Below are 23,718 nucleotides of genomic sequence, written 5' to 3'. Positions count from 1 at the left end.
TTTCCCTTCGGGTCCCGGTGGTTGAATTTTCAGCTACGTCTTCGTCTTTTGACCTTCAAAGGTGCATCGCGCACGCGTCTACGTGTCTACTTGATTCGGTTCTAAAACTATTCACCAGTCCCTACCTTCTATCCATCTCATTTCCATAATGGCCGACTACGATCAGGAGAACGGTCGTTACGACGGTATGTTTCGCGCGTTCTCAAACAGATCGGAACCCGTCCTGCCGATCGCTTGGAAAATACAGCGGCACCGCTAACCTGCTCTTTTTCCCTGTCGGATTAGACGAGCCTCGCTACCCCCGTGACCGCAGCGCGTCTCCTCGTGATGAGCCCCGTGCCGACCGCGCCCGCAGCCGTTCCCCCAATACCCGTATGGAGGACCGGTATGTCCCCACGGATGATCGTCCGCCAAATGCCCGGTACAGATGCGTTCCATCTCCAATTCTTAGGTCGACAGTTCAACTAACATGGATTTCTTGGTTCGTCGTTCAGGCCCCTCATTGATCCGCGCAAGCAGCTGGACGACGACGAGGAAGGCGCCACCAATACTGGATCCAACCTCTTCGTCACTGGCATCAACCCGCGTCTGACCGAGTCCGACATCATGCGTCTGTTCGAGAAGTACGGCGATGTCGAGAACTGCTCCATCATGGTGGACCCTCACACAAAGGAGTCTCGTGGCTTCGGCTTCGTCAAGATGGTGACTTCCGATCAGGCCGATGCTGCCAAGGAAGGACTGCAGGGCGAGGTCATCGAAGGCCGAACTCTGAGCATCGAGAAGGCTCGCCGTAGCCGTCCCCGTACTCCGACTCCTGGAAAGTACTTCGGTCCTCCCAAGCGCGGTAAGTGGTCATCAACAATTCAGTCGGCTTGCAACGAATTCGCTAACCATTGCATTGGCAGAGTTCCGTGGTCCTCCTGGTGGCGGTCGCCGCGGTGATCGCTACGACGATCGCCGTGGCCCGTCCCATGGCGGCAACTGGCGCCGTGGCGGCGACGACTACCGATATGGTCGCTACGACTCGTACAGCGACCGCCGTGGCTACGGAGGCGGCAGCGGCAGCGGCGGCGGCAGCGGCCGTGACTACCGCGATTACGATCGCCGGGGTGATGACTACAGCGGTGGATATCGTGGCGGTGTCGACCGGTACGCATCCAGTCGTGAAGACCGCTACAGTCGTGAAGACCGGTACAGCCGCGATGATCGCCGCGATGATCGTTTTGAACGTCGAGGCTATTATGACCGTGATGCTAACCCTCCCAGCTACGGCGGCGGCGGCGGCGGTGGTGGTGGTGGTGGTAGTGGCGGCGGTGCTCCCCCGAGCCGTGAGCCCTACCCTCCTCGCTCTTTCGAGCCCCGTGAAGACCGATACAGATAAGGTAAGCGCGACATGACATGAACGTCCGACCTCGAATCTAGGTCATGTCACGTAACCTTTTCATCGTTCGTCTTCCCTGTCCTTTTCCTTTTCCTCTTCCTCCCCCCCTCTTACTTCCCTCGGGCCTCTTCTTCAGGGATGTTTCTTTTCTTTCGTCATCGATGTCAACTGAATGGCTTCACAACATCCCATTCGACCATGGATCGAGCCTGACACCACACAGTGGCCAATCGGTTGTGTTGTCTTCTCAGAAGGAAAAGTACTCTGCGACTTTACTTGTCATCTCGGCGTACTCGGAACGTTTCTCGGCTGTTGCGACTATTCAATTCACCTCTTCAACTGTTTCAGGACGGACCACAGAAAAGAAAAACAAAAAAAAAAAACCTCACTGTCGCGCTTCCGTCCCTCGTGATATTTGCGTTTTGTTGATTCGCTCGAATCTCCGGAAAAATTGGCGGCAGGGAGAGAAGAAGAGATTCACATTAACATTGTAATTCCTCGGATTGTCAGTCAGATGGATCAGCACTTCTACATTTCAGCTTCTCCGGAAATCTTGGACGTTATCTCGCTAGTCAGCTGTTCGCCTTGTTTGCGTCTATTTTCAACCTTTTCTATGTAACGACTCGATTGTATTCGGCCAGAAACACTTAATCTGCCTTGAGGCTTTTCACCTTGCACCCATTTCCACGCCATATTTTGAAAAACAAAAAAAAAAAAAAAGAAACAAAGAAAACAGGCAGCCTGCACGGAATCCGGTCACAGCCGCCAGTTTCCACCATAGCGTTGTTTGCGTGCTTGTAGGATCGCCAATGTGCCTTTAAATGTCGACTGACGACAAAGACCGAATTTCACCGTAATTCCCAGCAGCCAGCCATGTTCCCAGCAGGTTTGTCCTTTTTTTTTCTTTCTTCCAAGGCAGTCCAGTCCAGTCCGGTCCCCCTTGCCTGTCCCAGTCTTGGCTTGCAGCATTCCGCACATGAATAAAAGGTGAGTACCCTCCAAAGAGATACTTACCTTGACAGGTGTGCTACAGTGGTGAAATTGCCACTGGTCAAATGTCTAGATGGAGTTACCATCGCCTTGACTTTGTCTTGTTATCATAACAGATCATAAGCCGTTGACTCCGGCAACTTTATGTATTAGCTCAGTAGGTACTAACACAAGCAGATTATATCCTATCACTCACTCACTTTCCCCCAGTTTAATAGAAATTTGTTCAACATGTTTGCCTAAAGTACCTCCTTTCGTATCTTTGCATTCGCATAATCATTTATCTATTGGGTGGGGAGAAAAAGAGCCGGGTAGTAAATAAGTCCATCCATGGATTCTGTAATGCAGTGTAACAGTAATTCTTTGAACGAACATGACCAATCTTCCATCTATTGGCTCTGCATGGATGAATTGGATGCGGCCAGAGCTGGCGCTCGCACCTATCTATGGGGTTGCTTGTTTGGGGGAGGGCTGCGAATGGGGTGGGTTTCTATTCTCTCTCTCTCTCTCTCTCTCTATATATATATATATATTTACATAGAGAGAGTAGTGTAAGAAGATAGGTGGGATACTTGGGTGTATATTGTATATTGAATCCATCAGAGTAGTGGCGTTCGGAGTTCGCCTTGTTGTATGGTTGTTTATTTATTGGGTGAGATATTCCTAGCAAGTAGCAGTTATTCTTGTGTTGTGGTTGTGACTGGGATGGATAGGTCTAGATGAGTCGATGCTAGATCCTGGATTGATGAATGGATTGTGATTTTGGGATTGATCTGATCGAGTTTCTTTGCGATTATTTTCATTAAATATATGTATATATTAGATTATGGAAAGTAAATGCTACCTGAAATAAAGTACCCGATCCAACCAACTCTTGATTTTGAGAAAGAGCACGCATCTAGTAAGTTATAGATAGAAAGTATCTAAGTACAAGCCAAAGTCGGCCAAATTATTCTATTCATCAAGGTTGAGATTCCGTCATTCATGTGTCATGCACGGAGAAAGAGCGAGCGAGCGCGAGCCAACTACCTAATCCCGCGTGGTTCCAAGGAAGGCGCGTCCTACTCGCTTTGTACGGAAAGTGCGCGCATATTCCTCGGTAGCTCTTTCCCCGAGATAGATTGCACGCGCATGATATCAGAAACAGTGGTAGCCCGTCTCGTCTAGTATTCTCCGTCTCCACCGGCAACATAGATGGTTGAATCGTATGTCCAGATGGGGCCAGGACCAGACTGCAAAGAGAAAGAAGGGTAGCGGAGGAGTTGGTGCGCCTCTCAAGCCTCAAGCACGGTGTAAGATCCTGATTCTCCTAGAGCGTTTGTTGATTTTCTTGATAATTTTTGCTTCGTTTTCCGGCGCGTTGATGTGCGTCTGTTACTGGTCTGCGGATGACGGCGGGCGACCTTCGACGTCGTTGCTCTTCTGGATGAGGAATTCGCCAAGGGCACGGAGGGGGTTCGCAGGTCTAGATTGAGATAGATTGTTAGCTTCAGACGACATCAAATATATAGTCAACGAGGAAGGAAAGGGAAGAGAATAACTCTCCCCGGGCTGGTTCGTATGTTCATGTTGACCAACCCCGCCTCTTCCCCCGGAATTAACGCAAAGAATACGTACTGCTCCTTTGCAATGCCCTTCATCCCCTCTAGCAAGTATGGCACGATCTTCTCGTTCATGTACACCCGCGCTGGGGCACCGCCTGGACGGACCTGATTCGTGTTCGTCGGTGCGGAGCCGCTAGGTTCGGCAGTGGGGGTGTTCGCAGCGGCACTATTAGGGGTGGATGCGGTGCCCATTGCGAAAGTATTTGCCGTGTCTCTGTCGGCTGGGATCGAGGGGATAGATGTCTTGTCGATTGGAGGCGCCGATAGATTTGCTGCTGCGGCGGTCGTGGGAGGAAGGTGGGAGGACGGAGCGTCTTTGGTGGGGTTTGGGATCGGAGACTAGAGAGCAATGACTGATGAGACCGATATATATTCGCGTGAGGTGAAAGGGAGAGGTGGCGAGGGAGAGGACCAGTCCTATTGATAGGAATGTCGGGCGGCGGAGCTTTGCTCTTCGCCGCGGGAGAAGAGCTCCTCCAGCTCCACTCTTGTGGGGACCGATCGATTGTATAGAATTTGAGAAATTAAGGGTCATTTCTTACTGACATTGACCATGTTTTGTGATTGGTTTGACCCAGACTCAATCAGGCTAATAATTGAATTCACCTGTGATCTTCACTGACAGAGGAGATCCTGTTCGAGCGCTTTAAGGTACTTGCAACTGTATTGACTCAACCGTGTTGAGGTCTCCCTTTCCGGATTCGGCCTGGAGTGTCGCCACTTTTCGTGCAGTGATCAGTTGCAGACTGTGGCGAGGGTGTTCAAAAACTTATATGATAAGAGCATGTCAATGCCAGCGAAGTATATGAATTCCGCGACAATAGAGCACTGGTTTGACGCCTCTTTCCCAGTTAGGAAAGTATGACTTCGTGACTAATCTAGATCAGCTGACTTCGTGTCGCCTCAACACGTGAGAGCGTGAGTTTCTGGTCGTCTCGAGATCTGCCTGATTGACGCTGCTGCCTACTCCCAGAAGTCTGACTCTGCTGGATGCTGCTGCTGGATTTGTATATTTATCCATGAATGTCTTAGCTGCAGCATGTCCCTGCTGGACTACTGGGACACCCAGCGTCCCTCTGTCAAGCGCAGGAAAGTCGCCACGGATGAAGATCAGGAACGCCCCTCCCATCGAAAAGACAATACTCCTACTGAGGGAAAGGAATTGAATAATATCGAAAGCCCGGGAATGGATATGCCGGATATATATCAGCTCGATGTGCAATTGGAGACGGCCGATGCCCCGTCTAATAGTCAGACAGAGCTGGAGTCTTCCCTCCCCGCTATAAAGACAGATACTGAGGCAATAGAGGAATATGAGTCTTCTCAGCAGCAAGAGGATGGTTCAGAACCCGACTTGCATGGAAGACTGCAAAACGGGGGCTGGAGAAAGGGAAGAAGTTCGATATATGTTGACGCATTCAATTTGGCGCTGGAGACGGTGCTGGACGAAGAGGCCCATCTATTCAGCGAGCCTGAAATGGAGGTGTTCAGGCAATGGAGAGACCTCTCGTATGAGGCCCAGTATCTGTAGGCCTCCCAAGGTGTAATCCCCCAGCGATAAGCGGGCTCGCTGATAAGTTAGATATGTGCGACTCTTTCTCCGCAAGACGTCTGCATGGCATCGTGTCAACCGCTTGGGATATTATTCCGATATCACAGACATGTCTCGCGCTGTTGACGATCTCCGATTGTGGCACGGACTCCCTTCGACGAATTCGCCTAGTGAGAATGGGCCCAGTGAGAATGGGGCCAGTTTAATGTCTTCGCACGGCTTAGAGGAGCTACGCGGCGAGTTCCGATTTGCAGACGAAACATCCGACATTGATACCTTGGAGGCAGCGTCGTCCTTGCTATTGCTCGAAGAGTTGAAAGCTTTTGCAAAAGATGCAAAAGTCCAAGGGAAGAGCAAAAAAGAGCTGTTGGCTGCTCTGCGTCGCGGAAGCCAAGAACAAACGGGGCTGGACTGGACGACAAATGCAACTGCCACTAATAGGGTTAGTCATTTCGTCCAAAGGATTCTCGATTACACTGGGGATTGTATAAGGCTTGCGGCAGGTCCTCGCGCTCTTTTTGAACGGGTGCATCTGGTCTTTTATAGGTCAACGGAGTGGACCGAAAAGTCACTCACCACTATCATCCTGGCGAAGATCGCTCGGAGGAACTTTCCCGAGTATGTAGTCTGCCGCGAGAGCTCGATCTTTCCCTCACGGGAAATTCTGCTCGAGTTTGAGTCGGCACTACGGACACAGTACCGTATCGACAACATGCTCGAATTCAATGGGGCCCCCACTACCGAACTGTTAGAACAAATTCGAGACATAGCCTACGATGTGTATCCCCGATGGAAGGCGCTCCTCGAGCAGGAACAACGCAAAGAAGAGAACATCTATGAGTACGGAGAAGGCGCGTACCTGCGCCGCTTTTCTCCGGCGTGGGTGTACACACGGATCATCCACAAAGGCCTCCTTCCGTTGGGACGGTTCAAGGACTACAAGGAGGAGTACAGGCTTCTTTGCGAGCTTTTGGGTCAGCGCTTGTTTCACCCCTCGCGGCGCGGAGCATGGTATCAACGCAAGGCGCTCCTGGAGGAACACTACATGTGGGCTCTGAGCGCATTCGACGGACGCAGCGAGGACAATCAACGAAAGCATTGGAGACGCATTGCTCTGCAGACATGCGAAACCGGCCTCGAAGACCCATACTGCCACCTCATATACCACTATGACCTGCAGAAACGGATCACAAAGCTCGAACGAGCCCTCAAGGTAGTGAAGCGCGAGCAACACGACTTTGGACATGTCATGCTCTCCAAGCCGGTAGAACGGACGGTCGAGGGTATTCGCATTGAGCGGGAGGATCTCTCCGGAGCCGCAGCCACCAACGAGGTTACATCCAGACGGGGTCGTCCAACTGTTTGGCTCAACGAGCGAGAAGACAACAGTGAATGCAGAGTTGAAGAGATGTGTCTAGGTTGGTACCAAGACCAGGACTGGAAGGGATACCACTCCGAAGGAGGAATTGTCCGAACACTCGTAAGCATCGCACCTTCCTCGTTCGCCCCCTACATCCTTCCTAACCCGTCATGAAAATCAAAGTTCAGTTACCTCTTTTACGACATCCTCTTCACCTACGTCCCCAACGTGTTCCAAACGCCCTTCCAAACCTGCCCGCTAGACCTGCACACGGACGCCTTCTACCCCACCCGCGCCTCCGAGATCAACCACCGGCTGGTCGAAATAACCAACGGCGCGGCCGAGCGCCTCATCCGTGCCGTGCATGCTGCGCACGCGCCCAGCCAGCCTTGTGCCATCGGGCTCGACTGGTCCTTTGAGCTCGACGACCTCGTCGAGATCGCGCGCTGCTTCCGCGGCGAGGCGCTGGCGGCGGTCTGCAAGGTCATGGCGCAGGAGTACCAGCAGCGCGGAGGCGGAATCCCCGATCTGTTCCTCTGGCGGGTGGACACCGCGCAGGTGATGTTTGCGGAGGTCAAGTCGGAGAATGACCGGTTGAGCGATACGCAGCGCTTGTGGATTCATGTGCTGACCGGGGCGGGGGTCGATGTTGAGCTCTGTAATGCTGTTGCGAAGGAGGTGCGGGTGGTCCGGTAGATTACTACCTGTTTGTGTTTTACAGTATATATGCCCAGATTAAACTACATAGAGACATACATGTTTGGAATGCTAGATATCTGCAATATTTGAAGCAACCTCCCCACCTTTCTACAAGCCAAAAGAGTAGATGCCACAACATAAGGCGAGTGACACCCTGCCCACACTACACAAGATAACACACCTGGCCACCTATATGATAAAGTTTAGAACGAGGACTAGAATTCACTATCTCAACACAACAGACACTCGGTCCGGCAAAGGACCGTGGATCCACCCACCGTCTACAGCAACCACCCACAACCTCCCTCGCACACTATCGACTAACTTACCTATCTATCTTCCCCACACTTGGCGCCGTTACCCAGTAACTACAAGATAGCGACGACTAGCTAGCTAATACGCTCCTTATCTAGCGAATTGTAGTCTCTATTGGACACTCGCGCGATAGTTCGCGTTCTGCTCGGGCCGAGAAATGTCTACCATTGCCACTATGGAACCCTCATCCCCGCCCCTCACTCCCCTTTCGTTAGAACTGGAGACAAGTGGGCGGGGAGGAAGCGCGCTGATAACGAACAGACGTGTGTCATTGTGGTGGTCATGGCGTTTCCCCGGATTTTGGGGGTTTCCTTATATAGTACTTAAGTATGCATGTGGATGGGAAGTATCCACAATTCATTTTTGTTGCCTTTGCTTCGATTACTTTTGGTTCTGTTCTTACTACGCCATTTGACATTACATACGTACCTCGTCTTCTGGATAGTTGATACGCCCGTTTCAGCCTTGTCTGTTTACTAGTAATTACCAACTATCCACCATGTACTCGATGAAGCGAGACGCGGCTCAGAAAGACAAGACAACCAAGCATGACATCGACTCCGACGATGACCACGACCTAGGACAAGCCCACAAGAAAGGCACCGTCGAAGAAGCACCCGACCTCTTCGGCCACGCCCAAGGCGACAGCGACATCAACTTCCGCAGCGTCACCTGGCAAGGAGCAGGGATCCTGATCGCGAAGTTCCAGATCGGGCTCGGCGCACTGAGCCTGCCGTCCACCTTCCACACGCTGGGCTTCGTCCCAGGCGTGCTGTGCTTCCTCGTGCTAGCAGCCATCACAACCAGCGCCGGGTACCTGTGCGGCAACGCACGGCGCTACTACCCGCACATGCACAGCATCGGCGACGCGGCAGAGCTGCTCTTCGGGACGACCGCCCGCGAGCTCGTCGGCGTCTTGTACTACGTTTATCTGGCGCTGGTGGCCGGCGCGGGCATGCTGACGACGTCGGTGGCGCTGAACGCGCTGTCGGACCACGGCGCTTGCTCGATGGTCTTTGTGGCGGTTGCTTGTGCCGGGGCGTTTGTTGTCGGCACGGCGTTCCGCTCGCTGGAGAAGGTCGCGTGGATAAGCTGGGTTGGCGTCGCGGGGATTGTCGTTGCCATTTGGATCGCTGCCATCGGGTGTCTTGCGGGCGGGGAGCGCCCCGCGGCGGCACCGCCGGCGAGTGCTGGCCCCATCGACCTTGATATTCGGGTCTGGCCGAGGGCGACCTTTCCGCAGGCGATGGCGGCCGTGTCGAGCCAGTTGTTTGCGCTGGGCGCGTCGGGGACGTTCTTTTCTGTGGCGGCGGAGATGGAGAAGCCTGAGCTGTTCACGCGGTCGCTGGTGTGCGGGCAGTCGTTTATCATCGTCACCAATCTCGCCATCTCGTCTATCATCTATGGCAAGGTTGGCCAATACCTCGCGAGTCCGGCGCTGGGATCCGCGGGCCCTCTGATCAAGAAGATATCGTACGGGGTGGCGTTCCCGGGCCTGCTGGTGACGGCCGTGCTGTGGAGCCACATCGCGGCGAAGTACTGGTTTGTTCGGATCCTGCGCGGCACGCGACACCTCCAGTCGAGTACTTTCACGCACTGGTCCGTCTGGGCCGGGTCGATGCTGGTGACGGTGGTGTTTGGGTTCGTCGTTGTGGGAGTGGTGCCGTTTTTCGACAATTTTCTGAGCCTGGTGGGCGCGCTCGTGAACCCTGTCTTTACGAACCTGCTGCCCGGTTCTATGATTCTCTACTTTCTGGCGGAGAACCCGCGCCGGGAGGATGAGGGCATTGCGCATGCGGGCGGCGTGGAGGAGTTGGTTTCACCCAGACAGTGGCTGCCCAAGGCTTTCCGGTCGTATCAGAAAGGGTGGAAGCAGACCGTGGCGCTGGTTGTCGCGTGTTTCATGATCCTCACGGGACTTCTGATCATCGTGGGAGGAACTTATGCGACGATTCTCGTGATCCAGGAATCATACGACGAAGGGACAGTGTCGGGGGTGTTCTCGTGTGCCGACAATTCCTAGGCTGCTGTAAGCCGTTGTGTATTCATTGCATGCCAAGATAGGATATGCAGCAGAGATTTCTTCAGTCTGCCATCGAAGCAGGATAGCGAGAGTCGTAGGAGGAGATTAGCGTAAGAAGGCACCGCAAGAAAATATCGCAGCGCCAATTACGTAGACTACAGACCAATCGGTGCGTCTTCTGCCCCAGGGAGCAAATCCCAGAAGAGATCTCCGTCTAGCAAGTTCGCCAGGCCCTGCATATGCAGCGTCTGGCTGGGATCGGCCGAAAACCGGAGCAACGGGTCAGTTTGAGGCACGCTATAGTCGTGGCCGCCAATGCCATCAGCTAGAACCTGGGCAGCTTGCAAGGTCGAGTCGTCGACATGCTGCAGCTGTGATGGGTCGCATGTAGGCTGTAGTCTGGGATCTTGCTGCTCCGCGGCGTGCTGTGCGGCGGATGGGTCGAGGAGCTCCACGAGGGAGTCCAGGTATGCGGCGTGTAAGGTGACGGTATCCTGCGGGCATCGCACGCATTGCTGGATATGTTGGGCTGTGTCTCGGATGAGGCTGACTGCCGTTTTTTGGAAGGCTGGGCCGAGGATGCCGGTTGGGGGGAGGCACAGGAGCAGACAGAGGAAGAGGGCTGCGTTGGGCGCCAGGAGGAGTACGGCATCGGGAGCTCGGCGGAGGTCGTCGGGAGGAAAGTTGATCAGGTTGCGTAGAGTCTCGAAGGCGCCGGTGACGCTGCTGGAGAGACCGGGGAGATTTGGGGACAGCCCTTGTTGGATCGTCGACAGATCAAGGTCCACTGCGCTTGTGGCCGGTTGGCGGTGGCTGGTGTGCAGGGACGAGGTCACCGAGGCCAGGAGGGCCTGTCGAAGGATGGCAGAGGCGACGTTGAGCCGGATACTGTGCTCCCACAGATCGACCAGCGTGGCGACATGGTCTGCTCCCGGATGTCCCAGTTGGAGGTCCATGGGTCGCGCATTGTCCCCGTGCCATCCGTCCCTTCGCTGGAGGTGGTTCTTCCACTTTGATCGCCATGTGCTCAGTTCCGCATCCATAAGATCTAAGAGACATGGAAGCATGGCAGGCGAGGCCTTCTGAACTAACGTCCGCAGACGGGACTGGATGCGCCTCGAGTCTGCACTACAACAGGCTAGAAAGTCACAGGGCAGAGCGTACGGCATCTTCAACCAGGTTTCAGGGTCTGCGAGGAAAGAAACCGCTTCGTCTCCGTGGCTGAGTGGAGCCCTTCGCACAAAGAACAGGCTCTGTTGTCTGTCTTGGCGGAACAACGCCAGCCATGTCCTCCTTCGTCTCGCGACCTGCCGTGCGTCGCCGTCGCCCGATTCCAAGTCCACGTCGCGGAGAACGCCGAACGCATAGCCACTGTGGAGGTAGGAGACGTCATCGTCGGGATCCTTCCAGCAGACCAGCAAGTAAAGCGCTTGCATCGTCTCGATAGATCTGTCACCCTGCGCCAGGTTCCGGATGACGAGGTTGCGGGCCAAGCTACAAAGCCGACCCTGCAAGTAAGGGTCTGTCCCCGCGACCAGATGTCCGTCTACGTAGTTGGCGAACTTGGAGGAGCAGAACAGGATGGAAGTAAACAGCAAGGAGCTCCGTCGCTGGACGTTATCGTGACTGTCGACATGAGGGTCGAGAATGTATTCCCACTTGGCGTTCATCTGCACCATGAAGTGATCGAACAGAGTCCTGGACGCCTGGGAGTTCACCATGCCCCCTTCCACCGGATCCGTGATGGTTTGACCCAACGTCATGGATGAGAGATAGGTGGGCATCTTCACCCACCCCGGAAGTCGCCGGTCCTCACCGTCTTCGCGAAGAGCACCCGTGTACAAAGGACGCAGGAGCCAGGACAGCTTCAGTGAGACGGGAGTCGCCTGGGGCTGTTCCGCCGATTGGGAGCCCTGGCTCGCACCAAACGAGGGACTGTCTCCCGATGTCACGAAGCTAAACGGCGCTCCCTTTTTGCCCTTGAGAGTGGCCAACGCCGCGATGATCCTTGCGCGCACTTCATTGGTTATAGTTGGCTGGTTGGGCTGCGACCGCGGCTGATCGTCATAAGCGACCGAATGGCTCCCAGATACAATCCCAGTGACCGGACTGGCTCTTGGGCTGGTCGCCGGCCGATGGGTATCATTCCAGACTCGTCGTGACGGCGTCGTCAGGGTCTCAGTAGAGCTTTCTCCGACCGATCGTCGGTCGTGGGCGCTGCGCCTGGCGCGCTGAGGGTACGGCTGCGAGCGCACTTTGGTCCTCTTTGTCTGCGTAAATAGACAGTCGGCATCGTTAGCGATACATCGATCGCATCGGTCGCGTCGTTGTGAAAGCAGACAGCGGACTTTTGCTTTGCGGCAGGGCAGACAGGCACTGGAACGTCACATCAGCGCAGATCTTAGGATATGTAAAGATTGTCCAATCACAATACTATATGACGACTCACATGGGTGCCCGATGCAAGTCGGTAGGGGTGGCAGTGGATGGCGCCATTGATCGTTCTGTTCTGGTTGACTGATTGATTGTTGGCGAGAATGATGCACGGGCCGAGAGAAGCCCAGGCGATAGTTAGATAAGGGCACGTGTGCTAAGACGATAAGCGTATCCTTATCTCCATCCCGGACTCGCCATCCGATTTCCCCGCCTGGATCTCGGGCCGATCTACTATATCTCCTCCATTCTCTCGCTCACACGTCCGATGGACAGATATAAGGATGTAGTCTCGGAAACTTTGGGTTGGGTATCCTAGATATTGCAAGACAAATCTCCAATTCATTCTTATTTTCTCCGGTTCTGTCAATTATATCAGTCCCCCAAAATGCCAGGTCGTCTCGAAGGAAAGATTGCCCTCATCTCCGGCTCGACGCAAGGGTTCGGACGCGGGATCCTGGAGACCTTTGTACGAGAGGGGGCAGTCGTGCTGGGCATGGATTTGCAGGCTGTTGACGGCCCGGTCGACGGGTACCCTGAGCATCAAGCCTACCAGATCAAGGCCAACGTGGCCGAGGAAGAGAGCTGGAAAAAGGCGGTAGGGAATCACCAATCCAGCAATACTATTACCAAGTTCTTGCTAACCCAATGCCATTTCCCATGGTTTTTAGCTCTCGACGTCCATCGCACGATTCGGAAACGCGCCCTCGATTGTTGTACACAATGCTGGATGGTCGTACCCTAATAAATCCGGTCTCGACGTGACGGTGGAGGAGTTCGATCGTCTCTTCAACGTCAACGTCCGCAGCATTTATCTAGCGTCCAGGGTCCTCGTTCCCGAGATGAAGAAGAATGGCCCCGGCTCAACGGTGGTCATCTCTAGTGAGAATGCCATCCGACCCGGGGCGACCCAGACCTGGTACAACGCCACCAAGGCGGGGGTCTCCTCGGCGACCAAGTCCATGGCGCTGGAGTTCGCCCGGGACCAGCTGCGCTTCAACACGATCTGTCCGACTTCAGGAAACACGCCGCTGCTGAACAAGTTTGCTGGGATTGGCGATGGGCCTGTTCCGGCGGAGATCATCAAAGCCAAGTGTGAGGCGATCCCGATCGGTCGTTTGGTGGAGCCGTCGGATGTCGCTAACGTTGCTTTGTTTTTGGCTGAGCCGGCGAGCTCGATCATTAGTGGGGTGGAGATTTTGGTTGATGGTGCGCGTTGTGTATAGGCGTGGCTAGATAATTAACAGCTTGAATCTCACTTTGAACTAAAGTATTCCTGATCTGTATCATTATCATTCCTTGTGAGTAGTAAGTCCTTCTGTGCTGTAGCCCAAGATAAAATAATAGCACTTCGTATGTGGTTCAAGTCGGTCTTCCCTCTGTCTTGCAAGGTCAGACAGGTAGACCGTTAGATACTGCTAGACCCTGTAACTGTCTGATGTAAGACTGATAACGGAGATCGGAACCCCGCATGACATCCGGACTCCACCCCGAGCCAGCGCGGATAAGAACCCCGATCCGTTCGTCATCATCGGGATATTCCACCGACTCTATACACAGAAGTATATCAACACTCCAATAACCATACAGACATCAAATACATTCATACCTATCACACATAGACCAAATCTACGACGCCAGCAATAACAACAATCATGATTGAAATCCACCAATACCACCTCCCCCCAACAGACCTCATCCCGAACTCCCCCGCCCCCTCCTCCACTACAAGAACGTCCTTCCCCGACACCCCATCACAAAGCAATGCTCCCCAGCCGACACATGGGCGCTCTTCACCAGCAACAAATGGTCCGTCCACTGGATCTTCCGCTACAGCCACACACAAGTCTCACACTACCACTCACAAGCGCACGAATGCATGGCCGTCCTCTCCGGCACAGCGCGCATCCGCTTCGGCGTCGCGGACACCTCGCCCGACATGGAAGCTAATACGGAGGGCACCGCCCACGAAGCCGGCGGTGTCGAGCTAGACGCCGAAGCGGGCGACGTGTTCGTCATCCCCGCGGGGGTGGCGCACAAGACGCACCACACGCGCCCAGCCGCTGACTTCGCCCTACTGTCGCCGGGGACGGGGCATGGCATTGAGGCGGAGGACCCCCGGGCGGCGCTCGGAGAGGTCCGACTGGATGGGTTCACCATGATGGGGGCGTATTGCGGGGGTGATTGGGACTTTCTGGCTGCTGGGGGGGAGTTTGAGACCGTGTGGGCGGTGCCGAAGCCGAGGTTGGATCCAGTTTGGGGGAGCGAGTCGGTGGGGCTTCGTAAGACGTGGGTGGGGAGTGGGGTTGCGGCGAGGTCGAAGATTTAGTTGTTTACTCTGTATTGTTTTTGATCTGCTAGAGTGATTCCGAGGTGATTGGGTTAGGGTTGGGAGGTACAGGGTAAGTAGGCTACGGGTGGTTGATCCGATGTGCTCCATGTACACCACTCGGGCCGAGATCAGTGCCAGGTTAACCATCATAGATACACCCAAATTCCAATAAGTTTCCTTCTTGTACTCTTTCCAAATGTGTCAACACAAGCTGCTGAAGCCAGCGTGCGTTCTATACGACTAGTTGCTAACTCACTTTAACATCAAGATCAAATAAGCACGAATAGCCCAAAATCAAAAAGAAAAAAAAACAAGAGTTTATAATCATGTAGAATACTCTCGAGCCCGCTTCACCGCCGCAGCCAACAAAGGCTCCAACAGCGCCTCGAACCGACCATCCACCAGACCCTCCACCGCCAACCCAGTAATACTTCCCGGGGCAGACAGCGAATGCCGCAACTCCTCCGGGGTAGCCCCCTCCCGCAACAGCGTCCCCACCCCACGAATACACTGGGCGCTCACTGCCACCGCATGCTCCGGGGACACGCCTTCGGCGATGGCCGCTCGGGAAATCTCCCGGACCGCGACGGTGACGAGGGCGTTCGAAAACGCACTGACACCTGTCGCGGCGTCGAAGGAAGCGTCCGGGACGCGGAAGACTTTGCCGACGGTGGCAAATATCTGCGTTGCGAGGTTGGTGGCTTGTTCCGGGGTCGGGTGGCCTTCCGGGGGGTCTGCGATGAGGGTCGCAGACTCGTGGGCTCTTGCGCTAATGGTGGGCATGGCGCGGACGATCTGGAGTTTGGGGGTTGGGGCTGCGTTTTGGGGATCATGGATTAGAGAGTGGATGGTGGTGAGGGGGGTTCTGGCGAGGATGCTGATGATGGGTTTGTGGTGGAGGGCTTCTTTCATGTGCGGTGATTTAAGAACGGCGGGGAGTTGCGATGGTGGGAAGGCGAAGAGGACGGCGTCTGCATGCTGGACGGCTGTGGTGTTCTGACGGAGGAGGAAGGTAATGGGGCTTGTGGTGTTGTTGCTGCAGAATTGGTTGTGGAGGTGTGCTTGGGATTCTGGTCGGTTGAGAGAGACGGTGATCTTGGAGATTGGGCTCTGGGAGTGGGATATGGATGGGATGAGGGCTTGGAGGAGGGCGGTGCCGATGTGGCCTGAGATTCATCAGTTGTCTTGCCAACCAAAGAATGATTGACAGTACTTTACCTACCGCATCCTAGGAGGGCGAGATGAACGGGTTGAGCGAGTGCCATTTTGATATGAAGATATGGATGAGATATCGCAAGAGTATACCAGAGAAAGACGGGGTACAGCCCTTTATAAGACCGTTCCATACAAAATCAAATGTCACTCCGAGCACTAGCAAGATATCTTTACAAGTAATCAGCCCATGAAATATTCACCATGCAGTCTAAACTAAATCAAGACGACGACATCTTCTTCGACTTCTCCGCCGCAGCCATAATCGCCGTCGTAAACGCCGACCTCACCCCCAGCCGTTCCAGCTCCAACAGAGCCCGGATCGAGCATCCTCCAGGGGAAGCGATCTTCTCACGCAAGACACTAGGATGATCACCCCCAACGGGGACCAACTTCATCATCCCAATCGCACTATTAACCACCAAATCCTGCACCTCGGGCCTCCTCACCCCCTCCGCAACAGCCGCATCCAGCAACCCATCAATCGCCAACAGCAGCAACGAACCCGCACACCCCACCAAAACCGCACAAATATCAAACGAACCCTCGGGAATGCAATGCGCCTCGCCCACCTGGCCATAAACCCACGACGCAAACTCCAGATTCTTCCGCGTGATACCATCTGTCGCAGCATACAGCGTGACCGCCTCGCGGATCCTCGCCGCCATATTGGGCATGGCGCGCACCGCTTGAAAGGCGGACTGCTCGGCGGCTGCTTCGCTGTGGTGGGCGAGCCGGCTCAGCTCCGTCGTCGTGATACCCGCCATGATGCTGAGGAGGAGTTTCCCGCGTAGGGCGTCTTTGAAGCCTGGAGCGGCGAAGACACCCGCTCGTTTGAAGGGCTTGACGGCGATGAGGACGACGTCAGCTTGGTGCACGGCGCGTGCGTTGTCTTCTTGGGTGAGGACTTGCACTTTTGCGGCGTGCGGCGAGAGGGCGTCTTGTACGCGACGTTTTGAGGACTCTGTCCCGACTGTTGCAGTGAGCTGGTCGATGGGGAGGGGAGAGGGACTGCGTGGATTGAGGATTCCGGCTGCGAGGGCCGTTCCCAAAGTTCCTGTTTGTTCAACGTTCTATGTTAGTGGTTTCGTTGGTGATGATGGATGTGGTAGGCTTACCGCAGCCGATGATGGCGATGTTGATTCCCATGTTTATAGATATGAACTTGTAATCCGAGTGATGGCTGTGAATTATGGCAGCCGTTGGCTTCTATATATCTCGTTGATCACTATATCACCCCGCTCAGGATGCTTTGATTCCCACCGGACCGAGAGTGAGATCGTATGTCGATTACCCACAAGTTACAGCTGCTCGGGCCGGAGCAAGTTTCAGTCAGTAACCCAGGTAGGTATCTCTTGCGGAAAACAGACAGACCTCCACAAGTATACTTCTCTCATCTCTTCCTGTTTCTTGGTAAATGAGAACTTGAGGCTGCTTTCCAGTAAGAATATGTGGCCGATGTTGAAGCAGCTGTAGAGAGACTGGTGAGGGCAAGAGAAATCACCTGACCAACAATATAACGACCGTACACTACCTGGGTAGCTATTAAACAATTCCATAAACAGAACTCAGTATATTCTCAGTATATTATATACCCTATTATCTCATTGTTATAGATCACTCTGGAACATGGCACACCCCCAGGGTCTCCCCGCCACTGACAAACGAGTCCTTCACACAGCGAATACTCGAAAACCGCAGCAACACATTCGTCGAATTCGCCTTATCATTCGTGCCACTCGACCGGGCGCCCCCAAACGGATGCGCCCCAATAACAGCCCCTGTGCTCTTATCATTTATGCAGAAATTGCCCACCGAGTCTCTCAACTTCTCGTCCGCAATCCGCACAGCCTCCCTATCCCGCGCAAAGACCGACCCCGCCAGCCCATACTCCGTCGTCCGATCAATCAGGTCGCAAACATCCTCGAAGCCCGTCGCCGTCCCATCCTCATAAACATACACCGCAAACAGAGGACCGAATAACTCGCGATTCATGAGCTCCGACTCCAAAACCCTCTCCTTCTCCGTGGGGTCATTGCTCGTTTCGAAAATCGCCGGCTGCACGAAGAACCCCTTCGCGCCGTCGTCCGCCACCAGCCCCCCATACACTAGCCGATGGCCATCGAGCTGCGCACGCCGCACAAACTCCCTAAACCGGTCGAACGACGCCTGCGACACGAGCGGACCCAGCGCATGATGCAGCTGCTTGACGTCGTCGCCGTGGGTCATTTTCTCTGCCTCGCGGATCAGCGCGCTGCACAGATCGCTGCTGCTGCCGCCGCCAGCCGGCGCCTCCCACATCGACCGCGGCACAAACAACCGCGACAGCGCGCTGCACTTTTGGCCCTGGAACTCGAAGGCGGATCGCACGGCCGTGGATGCGATCCAGTCAACGTCGTCTCGGCAGGAGCGGTGCACAAGGTGAAAGTTCTTGCCGCCGCTTTCGCCGACGATGCGCGGAAAGGTGCGGTATGAGGGGGTTCCGGCGCCGATCTGGGCGGCGAGGGTCCGCAGCACCGTTGACGAGCCCGTGTAGTGGAGGCCGGCGAAGTCGCGGCTGGAGAAGGCGGGCTTGACGACGTGGGTGGGGTCCGCGACGGGCAGGAACTGGATGACGCCGCTGGGGAGGCCCGCTTCCTCCATGATCTGGTAGAGGATGTAGTTGGAGAGGACGGCCATGGGGGATGGCTTCCACAGGACGACGTTGCCGAGGAGGGCGGGTGTGAAGGCGATGTGGGCGCCTAGCGCGGTGAAGTTGAAGGGCGATATTGCGAGCAGGAAGCCCTCCAGGGGCCGGTAGTCGAGATGGCTTGTAGACGAGTTGAATTGCTTTGGCGGCTGCTGCTGGTAGAGCTGGGCACAGAAGTAAACGTGGAAGTTGAGCGTGTCGAGTACCTCGGTGATGCAGTCGCCTTCGGCTTGGCCGCAGGTCTTGCCTTGTCCGATCATGGTCGCGGCCATTAGCTTCCAGCGGTACTTGGGGGACTCGACGAGGTGGGCGGCGCGTTTGTAGACGGCTGCGCGGTGCTTGAATGGCATGTTGGCCCATCTCTTTCGCGCGTCCAGGGCGCCGGGAATTGCGCGGGTTTGGACGGTCGACGGATCGACTTGGTGGTATTCGGCCAGTGGAGCCCCGTGTGGGTTCCAGGGGTTGACTTGCCGGCTCTTGTGGCCGGTGTAGAGGCGCTCGCCGTTGATGATGCTGGGGACTTGGGCGACGGTGCTTTCCATTCCTGCGAGGGCGGCTTTCAAGAGCCGTCGCTCTTCTGAGCCGGGTGCGTATGAGAGCTGATATTGCGTTAGTATATAGACTGTCAACGATAGCTCTGAAGATACGTACCCCATCGGCGTTGGCTGGTTCTGGGTACTGAGTGGTTAGCATTGTCACTGTCAAAATGATATATATGTGGTTATACGTATTTAGTGCGAAGCTCTCAAGGTCTACTCAGTGAGTATATATTTCATCTCACGGATGGTATGCTTCAGTTTCCACTTCCGGTCCGAGAGTGATATTGTTTTGTCCGATATCCGCATCTACTCGGCCCGGTGTAGTTTCAGTCGATACCCCGCAGATACATCTTGTGGGGAACGGACGAAACTCCGCAAGTATACTTTTCTCTTATCTGCTGATGTTTCTTTCAACCGAGGGTGTGTGGTCGATTGCCAAAGAATCTGTATGGAGACTGTGTAGAGGATAAAGGGTGGGATCTCGGTTAAACAAGGATAAAAACGCGCGAGTCTACTTCTATTGGATATTATTCTTAATCTTAGCCAAAGATACTTATAATAGTCAGGAATATATTAATAACACTATTAAAAGCCAAGTGAGAGTAAATTTTAATTTGAATAAAAAACTGAGTGAGGGCAGAGTACTTATCTCATCTACAAGTCGCTGAGGTTTTTATATAGAATATCCATGTGGTCCTTCTCAGTTATAGCCTCTAGGCGCTATTGGTGGAATAGTAGACTTAATAAATTCCTATAATTCAACACTATAGAACTCATGTAGATCGTCCGGTACAACCGTACAAAAACATCTGAACAAGTAACTAGCTATCTATCTATCACGCCATTACAGAACGCAGGCAAATTGCCAAAAGTAATGAAGCAAGTCTTTCCATATCGTGATATTTCTCAATCTTCCATGACCCATATTTCCTCATTAATCATGATCATGTGGCGGGCTCTGTCGAGTCAACCATTCTGAATGTATCTTAAACAGTATTGATCAAACTCTGGAAAAGTGAGATATATTTCGTACCCATCTTGTGAGGTTACGGTGCACCTTGGCCTTCTATTAGCTAGAGGCCAATAGCTACTATCTTTGATTTGTATGAGTAGAATGCTCACCGGAGACTCATATCAGAGTACTTTATAATCCATGCAATCGCTTGTGAAGTCTCCTGGACTTCAACTGCTGTTGTATGGAACGCCCGTCCTCTTTTCTTGCACTCTAATAGAGCTACAACCTCAAGGGAGACACAGTGCTCTATCTGACCATCAGCGATAGCTGTATATGCTACCGAGGTGCCACGCATAGTGGAACGAGCAATAAGGCACATCCTAGTTGTGTTGCAAGAATAGTTGAACTGTGTGAAATAGCGGGCTAGAACCATTAAGAAGTCCACCAGACTGGCGTTAACAACACTTTCGTCTATCTTCTCGAGAACATTGTCTGTATCTGTGTCGGAAGAGATGACACGGCGCTAGTGAAGGATTGGCGTCGCAAAAGCCCCTACAGCTGGGGAGATGTTTGCAGATGGTGCCTGAATTTCTGAGAGAGAGTTCTGGAGATCCGGTGAGGCTTGTAGGAGGAGACGGGCCTGGGATATTGCAGGGACAAGATTGTAACGAGTAGGATCAAATCCCCCAGTAGCAAGAAGGCGAGATTGTTTCATATCTCTCAAGTGCTGCTCGTAAGCACTGGGTATATATCGACGCGGAGAAGACCGCTGTAGGGAGAGAATGAAGGGGAAGAAAGGTCGTGTGTTCTTTCTCTATGGACAAGTAGCTACATTTATAGGATGTTCCATATGATTATATCCCATGACAGCTGTGTAAAAATGTTCAATCACTGGAACCTCTCTCCTTAGTTGTCAACCTGGATCTGACTTGTGCGGCCTCAATAGCGATAATCAATGACACATGCGGTGAAACAACCAGGTGCGTGGGCCCGAGCAGGTCTTAGCAGTCACTACTGATTAGGGCAAGATTGTATCACTCTAAAGCCCGAAGTGATATGTACACAACACACCACCAACCATATCAAACATACCCATGTTTAACAACACACATATCTAATCGCTGAAAGGCAGAACCCGTCGACGAATCTCACGACCCAGTCGCACCCTCTCAGCAGCTGCGCCGCCTCGTCCCTCCAACACAGCCTTGTTCTCGGTGGCTCGTCGAGCTAGGAATGGTAGACATTCCTTTAAGTCTCCGTAGCTCATTGACTATCAAATAATGTTAGTATAGCGTCATGATAGAATGTAAAGGTGTCTATCTACCTTGACGACCAGAGGGAATGCACCCTCAGTCGTAATGGACCCAGTAATCCGGTTAGTGAGATCGTCTTTCATTCCTGAGAAGTGAGTGAGCCCTACAATCTCGATAAAAAAAGAGGGCATATACATAGTCTTACCATATAACTGCGCGAAAGCAATACTCCCCGCCACCTCGCCCGAGACGAAAAGTCGATCGCCGCCCTCCCGGCGCACAGCTAGCCCATACTTCTCCAGGAGCCTGATCCCAAGATCGACGCTAATAGAATTATGCGTAGCAAAGACGACCGAGATCCTAGACCGACCATCGCGACGCACCTGCTCAGTCACCGTAGCAACGGTCTTCTCAAGCCCATAGTTATAGCTCGCATCAGTCTCCTCCTTAGTCGACCACACGGGGCCATCGCCCTCACGACCCTCCCTCTCCCACCGCGCAGCCTCCGTAACCATATAAGCGCCGCGAACCTGCTTGAAAAGCAACTTATACCCCTTCTCCTCAGCGCGCGCAATCTGCTGCTCCAGCAGCTGCGGATACCGACGGAGGTAAGCCTGGAACGAAGCAACGCAGGTAGCCGGCCCGCCGCCGTCCACCAAGCTATTACTATTATACTTCTGCATCAGCTCATCAGTCAAGCTATCAATAACAGGCTGGTACCACGACTGCTCGGCGTCGATGACAACGCGCACATTATTCTCGCGCGCCCTCGTCGCGATCATCTCCAACGTCCGACGCAACTCGACCAGCTCGGCTCGATCAGCGTCCGTAACACCCTCCCCCGCCAACGCCGCGTCCCAGTCCCCGTCGTGCGGCAGCCCCGGATACGGGACGTCGGCGTCCAGACCTCTCGCCTCGCGCGCCGCTAGGATCGCGTTCGAGCCGCGGTAGAGCGCACCCGGGTTGGGCAGCAGCCCCGTGATCTTGATGCGGACCCAGCAGCGGTTGTCGCCGCCTGTGGCGTCAGGGTTGGGCCAGAACCGCCGGGCTAGGCGCCCCTGGGCTGATATGGAGGAGAGGACGTGCTCGGTCTGCGCGCGGATCAGGCCTGCGTCTTTGCTGGAGCCGTCTAGCTCGGCTTCGATGTTGTAGCCGAGGAGAGTGCCAATTTGGTTCGCGCGTAGGGTCTCTATCTTTGGGATGCATTCGGTGACGGTCTCGCCTCCGAGAAATTGATTGAAGAAGGTTCTCATGACGACTGCATTGGTTATAGTTGAGATTAGGGGGATGTTGGATAAGATGGTGTATAGTGATTCGCTCATGTCGACCCATGTTGCGGACGAGCAGAATGCGAATGAGCTGTGTGTAAGTTTTGTTAGCTGTTTGCCCAGTGCTTTTGATTCTGCCTACTAGGGAAAGGAAAGGGTTGCACTCACATCCAGCCGGAAAGGAGCTTTGTCAGTGGAACAGTCGAGAGAGCCTCCTTGTCTCGCAGGTCTTCGGAAGCATCACTATCGCTCTGTCCCGTCCACAACAGGCCCAAGATGGCTACGCTAGTGCCGCCAGTGATGTATGGGATCTTTTTCGCGTTGAAGCCGGAGCCATTGGGTTTTTCTGGAGATTTTGCCGCCGTCGAAGCTAGTCGGGAGCTTCTGCTCGCGTAGGAAAGTCCATGCAAGGGTCGCTGTCGGACGGCGTGGAAGACACGGTATCTGGGAGCTCTTGAAAGCAACATTTCTGAAGTTGTCTCCGTAGGGGGGCGTGTCACTGTAGAAGGAGTAACTTGGGGAGGAAAAGATGTGTCGCAAGATATGGTCACCGCGAAACGGTGAACGGGATGGTCTGTATAGATTCTCGGTCCGAGCTCTCGTTTATGCTAGGATAGCTCTAGATGACCATTACCCGGTAGATCGCCATTTCTTTGACGAATGTGCTGGAATTCATGCGTACATGGTCATCGATAGGCGATATTGTAAGAATATATCTCGCATCTACGGCTATACGGCTGTCTTGTAGATGAGCGGGAGAGGATATAGCAAGCCCGATGCCACCCAAAGACTTAATTAAAGGACAGTCAATATACATACGCCCTTACTCTACAGGGTACAATGAGGTCCAGAGCAACCATAACATCCAGTGGATCTGATCCCTTGTCCGGCTAGATTTCTCGGGCCGAGATTGCCCACAGTGATAGCAAGGCTAGTATTCTCCGGCCTCAAGTTGGAGACTAGCAGCGTGCAGAAAAATAATAGATCATTTGATACTGATTGAGAAGGCTCATGGGTTACTGTCCAGATGTTTGTACGTGGAGGGCACCTTGAATCTTCATGCGTTGAGATACAGCATGCACCTGATCAGAAGTACTAACTGTAATCAAAGGA

General features: G+C 53.8%; 10 protein-coding genes across 10 annotated transcripts; 5 read left to right on the top strand and 5 right to left on the bottom strand.

Annotated features, from left to right (window-relative positions):
* Positions 1-148: 148 nt before the first annotated feature.
* P168DRAFT_318089 (RNA recognition motif domain-containing protein) lies at positions 149-1,381 on the top strand (the record flags this gene model as incomplete). Its single annotated transcript, XM_024840174.1, has 4 exons — positions 149-185; positions 286-421; positions 495-844; positions 906-1,381. 4 exons carry the CDS (start codon positions 149-151, stop codon positions 1,379-1,381), a joined length of 999 nt encoding a protein of 332 aa, XP_024693647.1.
* Positions 1,382-3,745: 2,364 nt separating this feature from the next.
* Positions 3,746-4,167, bottom strand: P168DRAFT_318088 (DPY30/SDC1 family protein; the record flags this gene model as incomplete). Its single annotated transcript, XM_024840173.1, has 2 exons — positions 3,746-3,836; positions 3,989-4,167. 2 exons carry the CDS (start codon positions 4,165-4,167, stop codon positions 3,746-3,748), a joined length of 270 nt encoding a protein of 89 aa, XP_024693646.1.
* A 783-nt stretch (positions 4,168-4,950) lies between these two features.
* P168DRAFT_252119 (fanconi-associated nuclease 1) lies at positions 4,951-7,666 on the top strand. The gene is made up of 3 exons (XM_024834305.1): positions 4,951-5,502; positions 5,558-7,007; positions 7,071-7,666. The coding sequence occupies exons 1-3, from the start codon at positions 5,015-5,017 to the stop codon at positions 7,581-7,583; spliced, it is 2,451 nt and encodes an 816-aa protein (XP_024693645.1). The 5' UTR covers positions 4,951-5,014; the 3' UTR covers positions 7,584-7,666.
* A 392-nt stretch (positions 7,667-8,058) lies between these two features.
* Positions 8,059-9,924, top strand: P168DRAFT_310502 (uncharacterized protein; the record flags this gene model as incomplete). Its single annotated transcript, XM_024839403.1, has 2 exons — positions 8,059-8,164; positions 8,543-9,924. 2 exons carry the CDS (start codon positions 8,059-8,061, stop codon positions 9,922-9,924), a joined length of 1,488 nt encoding a protein of 495 aa, XP_024693644.1.
* Positions 9,925-10,025: 101 nt separating this feature from the next.
* P168DRAFT_310501 (uncharacterized protein) lies at positions 10,026-12,420 on the bottom strand (the record flags this gene model as incomplete). The annotated part of the gene is made up of 3 exons (XM_024839402.1): positions 10,026-11,981; positions 12,018-12,300; positions 12,374-12,420. 3 exons carry the CDS (start codon positions 12,418-12,420, stop codon positions 10,080-10,082), a joined length of 2,232 nt encoding a protein of 743 aa, XP_024693643.1. The 3' UTR covers positions 10,026-10,079.
* A 325-nt stretch (positions 12,421-12,745) lies between these two features.
* Positions 12,746-13,712, top strand: P168DRAFT_252111 (NAD(P)-binding protein; the record flags this gene model as incomplete). Its single annotated transcript, XM_024834304.1, has 2 exons — positions 12,746-12,955; positions 13,029-13,712. 2 exons carry the CDS (start codon positions 12,746-12,748, stop codon positions 13,581-13,583), a joined length of 765 nt encoding a protein of 254 aa, XP_024693642.1. The 3' UTR covers positions 13,584-13,712.
* A 196-nt stretch (positions 13,713-13,908) lies between these two features.
* P168DRAFT_144079 (uncharacterized protein) lies at positions 13,909-14,848 on the top strand. The gene has a single exon (XM_024832768.1). The coding sequence runs from the start codon at positions 14,237-14,239 to the stop codon at positions 14,684-14,686; it is 450 nt and encodes a 149-aa protein (XP_024693641.1). The 5' UTR covers positions 13,909-14,236; the 3' UTR covers positions 14,687-14,848.
* A 165-nt stretch (positions 14,849-15,013) lies between these two features.
* On the bottom strand, positions 15,014-15,954 carry P168DRAFT_326785 (pyrroline-5-carboxylate reductase family protein; the record flags this gene model as incomplete). The annotated part of the gene is made up of 2 exons (XM_024841164.1): positions 15,014-15,855; positions 15,912-15,954. The coding sequence occupies 2 exons, from the start codon at positions 15,952-15,954 to the stop codon at positions 15,014-15,016; spliced, it is 885 nt and encodes a 294-aa protein (XP_024693640.1).
* A 131-nt stretch (positions 15,955-16,085) lies between these two features.
* On the bottom strand, positions 16,086-20,439 carry P168DRAFT_342562 (ALDH-like protein; the record flags this gene model as incomplete). The annotated part of the gene is made up of 5 exons (XM_024841817.1): positions 16,086-16,912; positions 17,406-17,431; positions 17,564-19,189; positions 19,242-19,268; positions 20,425-20,439. 5 exons carry the CDS (start codon positions 20,437-20,439, stop codon positions 16,123-16,125), a joined length of 2,484 nt encoding a protein of 827 aa, XP_024693639.1. The 3' UTR covers positions 16,086-16,122.
* A 759-nt stretch (positions 20,440-21,198) lies between these two features.
* P168DRAFT_342560 (FAD-linked oxidoreductase) lies at positions 21,199-23,072 on the bottom strand (the record flags this gene model as incomplete). The annotated part of the gene is made up of 3 exons (XM_024841816.1): positions 21,199-21,354; positions 21,409-22,696; positions 22,774-23,072. 3 exons carry the CDS (start codon positions 23,070-23,072, stop codon positions 21,199-21,201), a joined length of 1,743 nt encoding a protein of 580 aa, XP_024693638.1.
* Positions 23,073-23,718: the final 646 nt, after the last annotated feature.

Source organism: Aspergillus campestris (genome assembly GCF_002847485.1).
Source record: "Aspergillus campestris IBT 28561 chromosome Unknown P168scaffold_5, whole genome shotgun sequence".
Lineage (NCBI taxonomy): Eukaryota > Fungi > Ascomycota > Eurotiomycetes > Eurotiales > Aspergillaceae > Aspergillus > Aspergillus campestris.
Note: the sequence above shows the minus strand (reverse complement) of the source record. Positions and strands in the feature narration are given on the sequence as shown.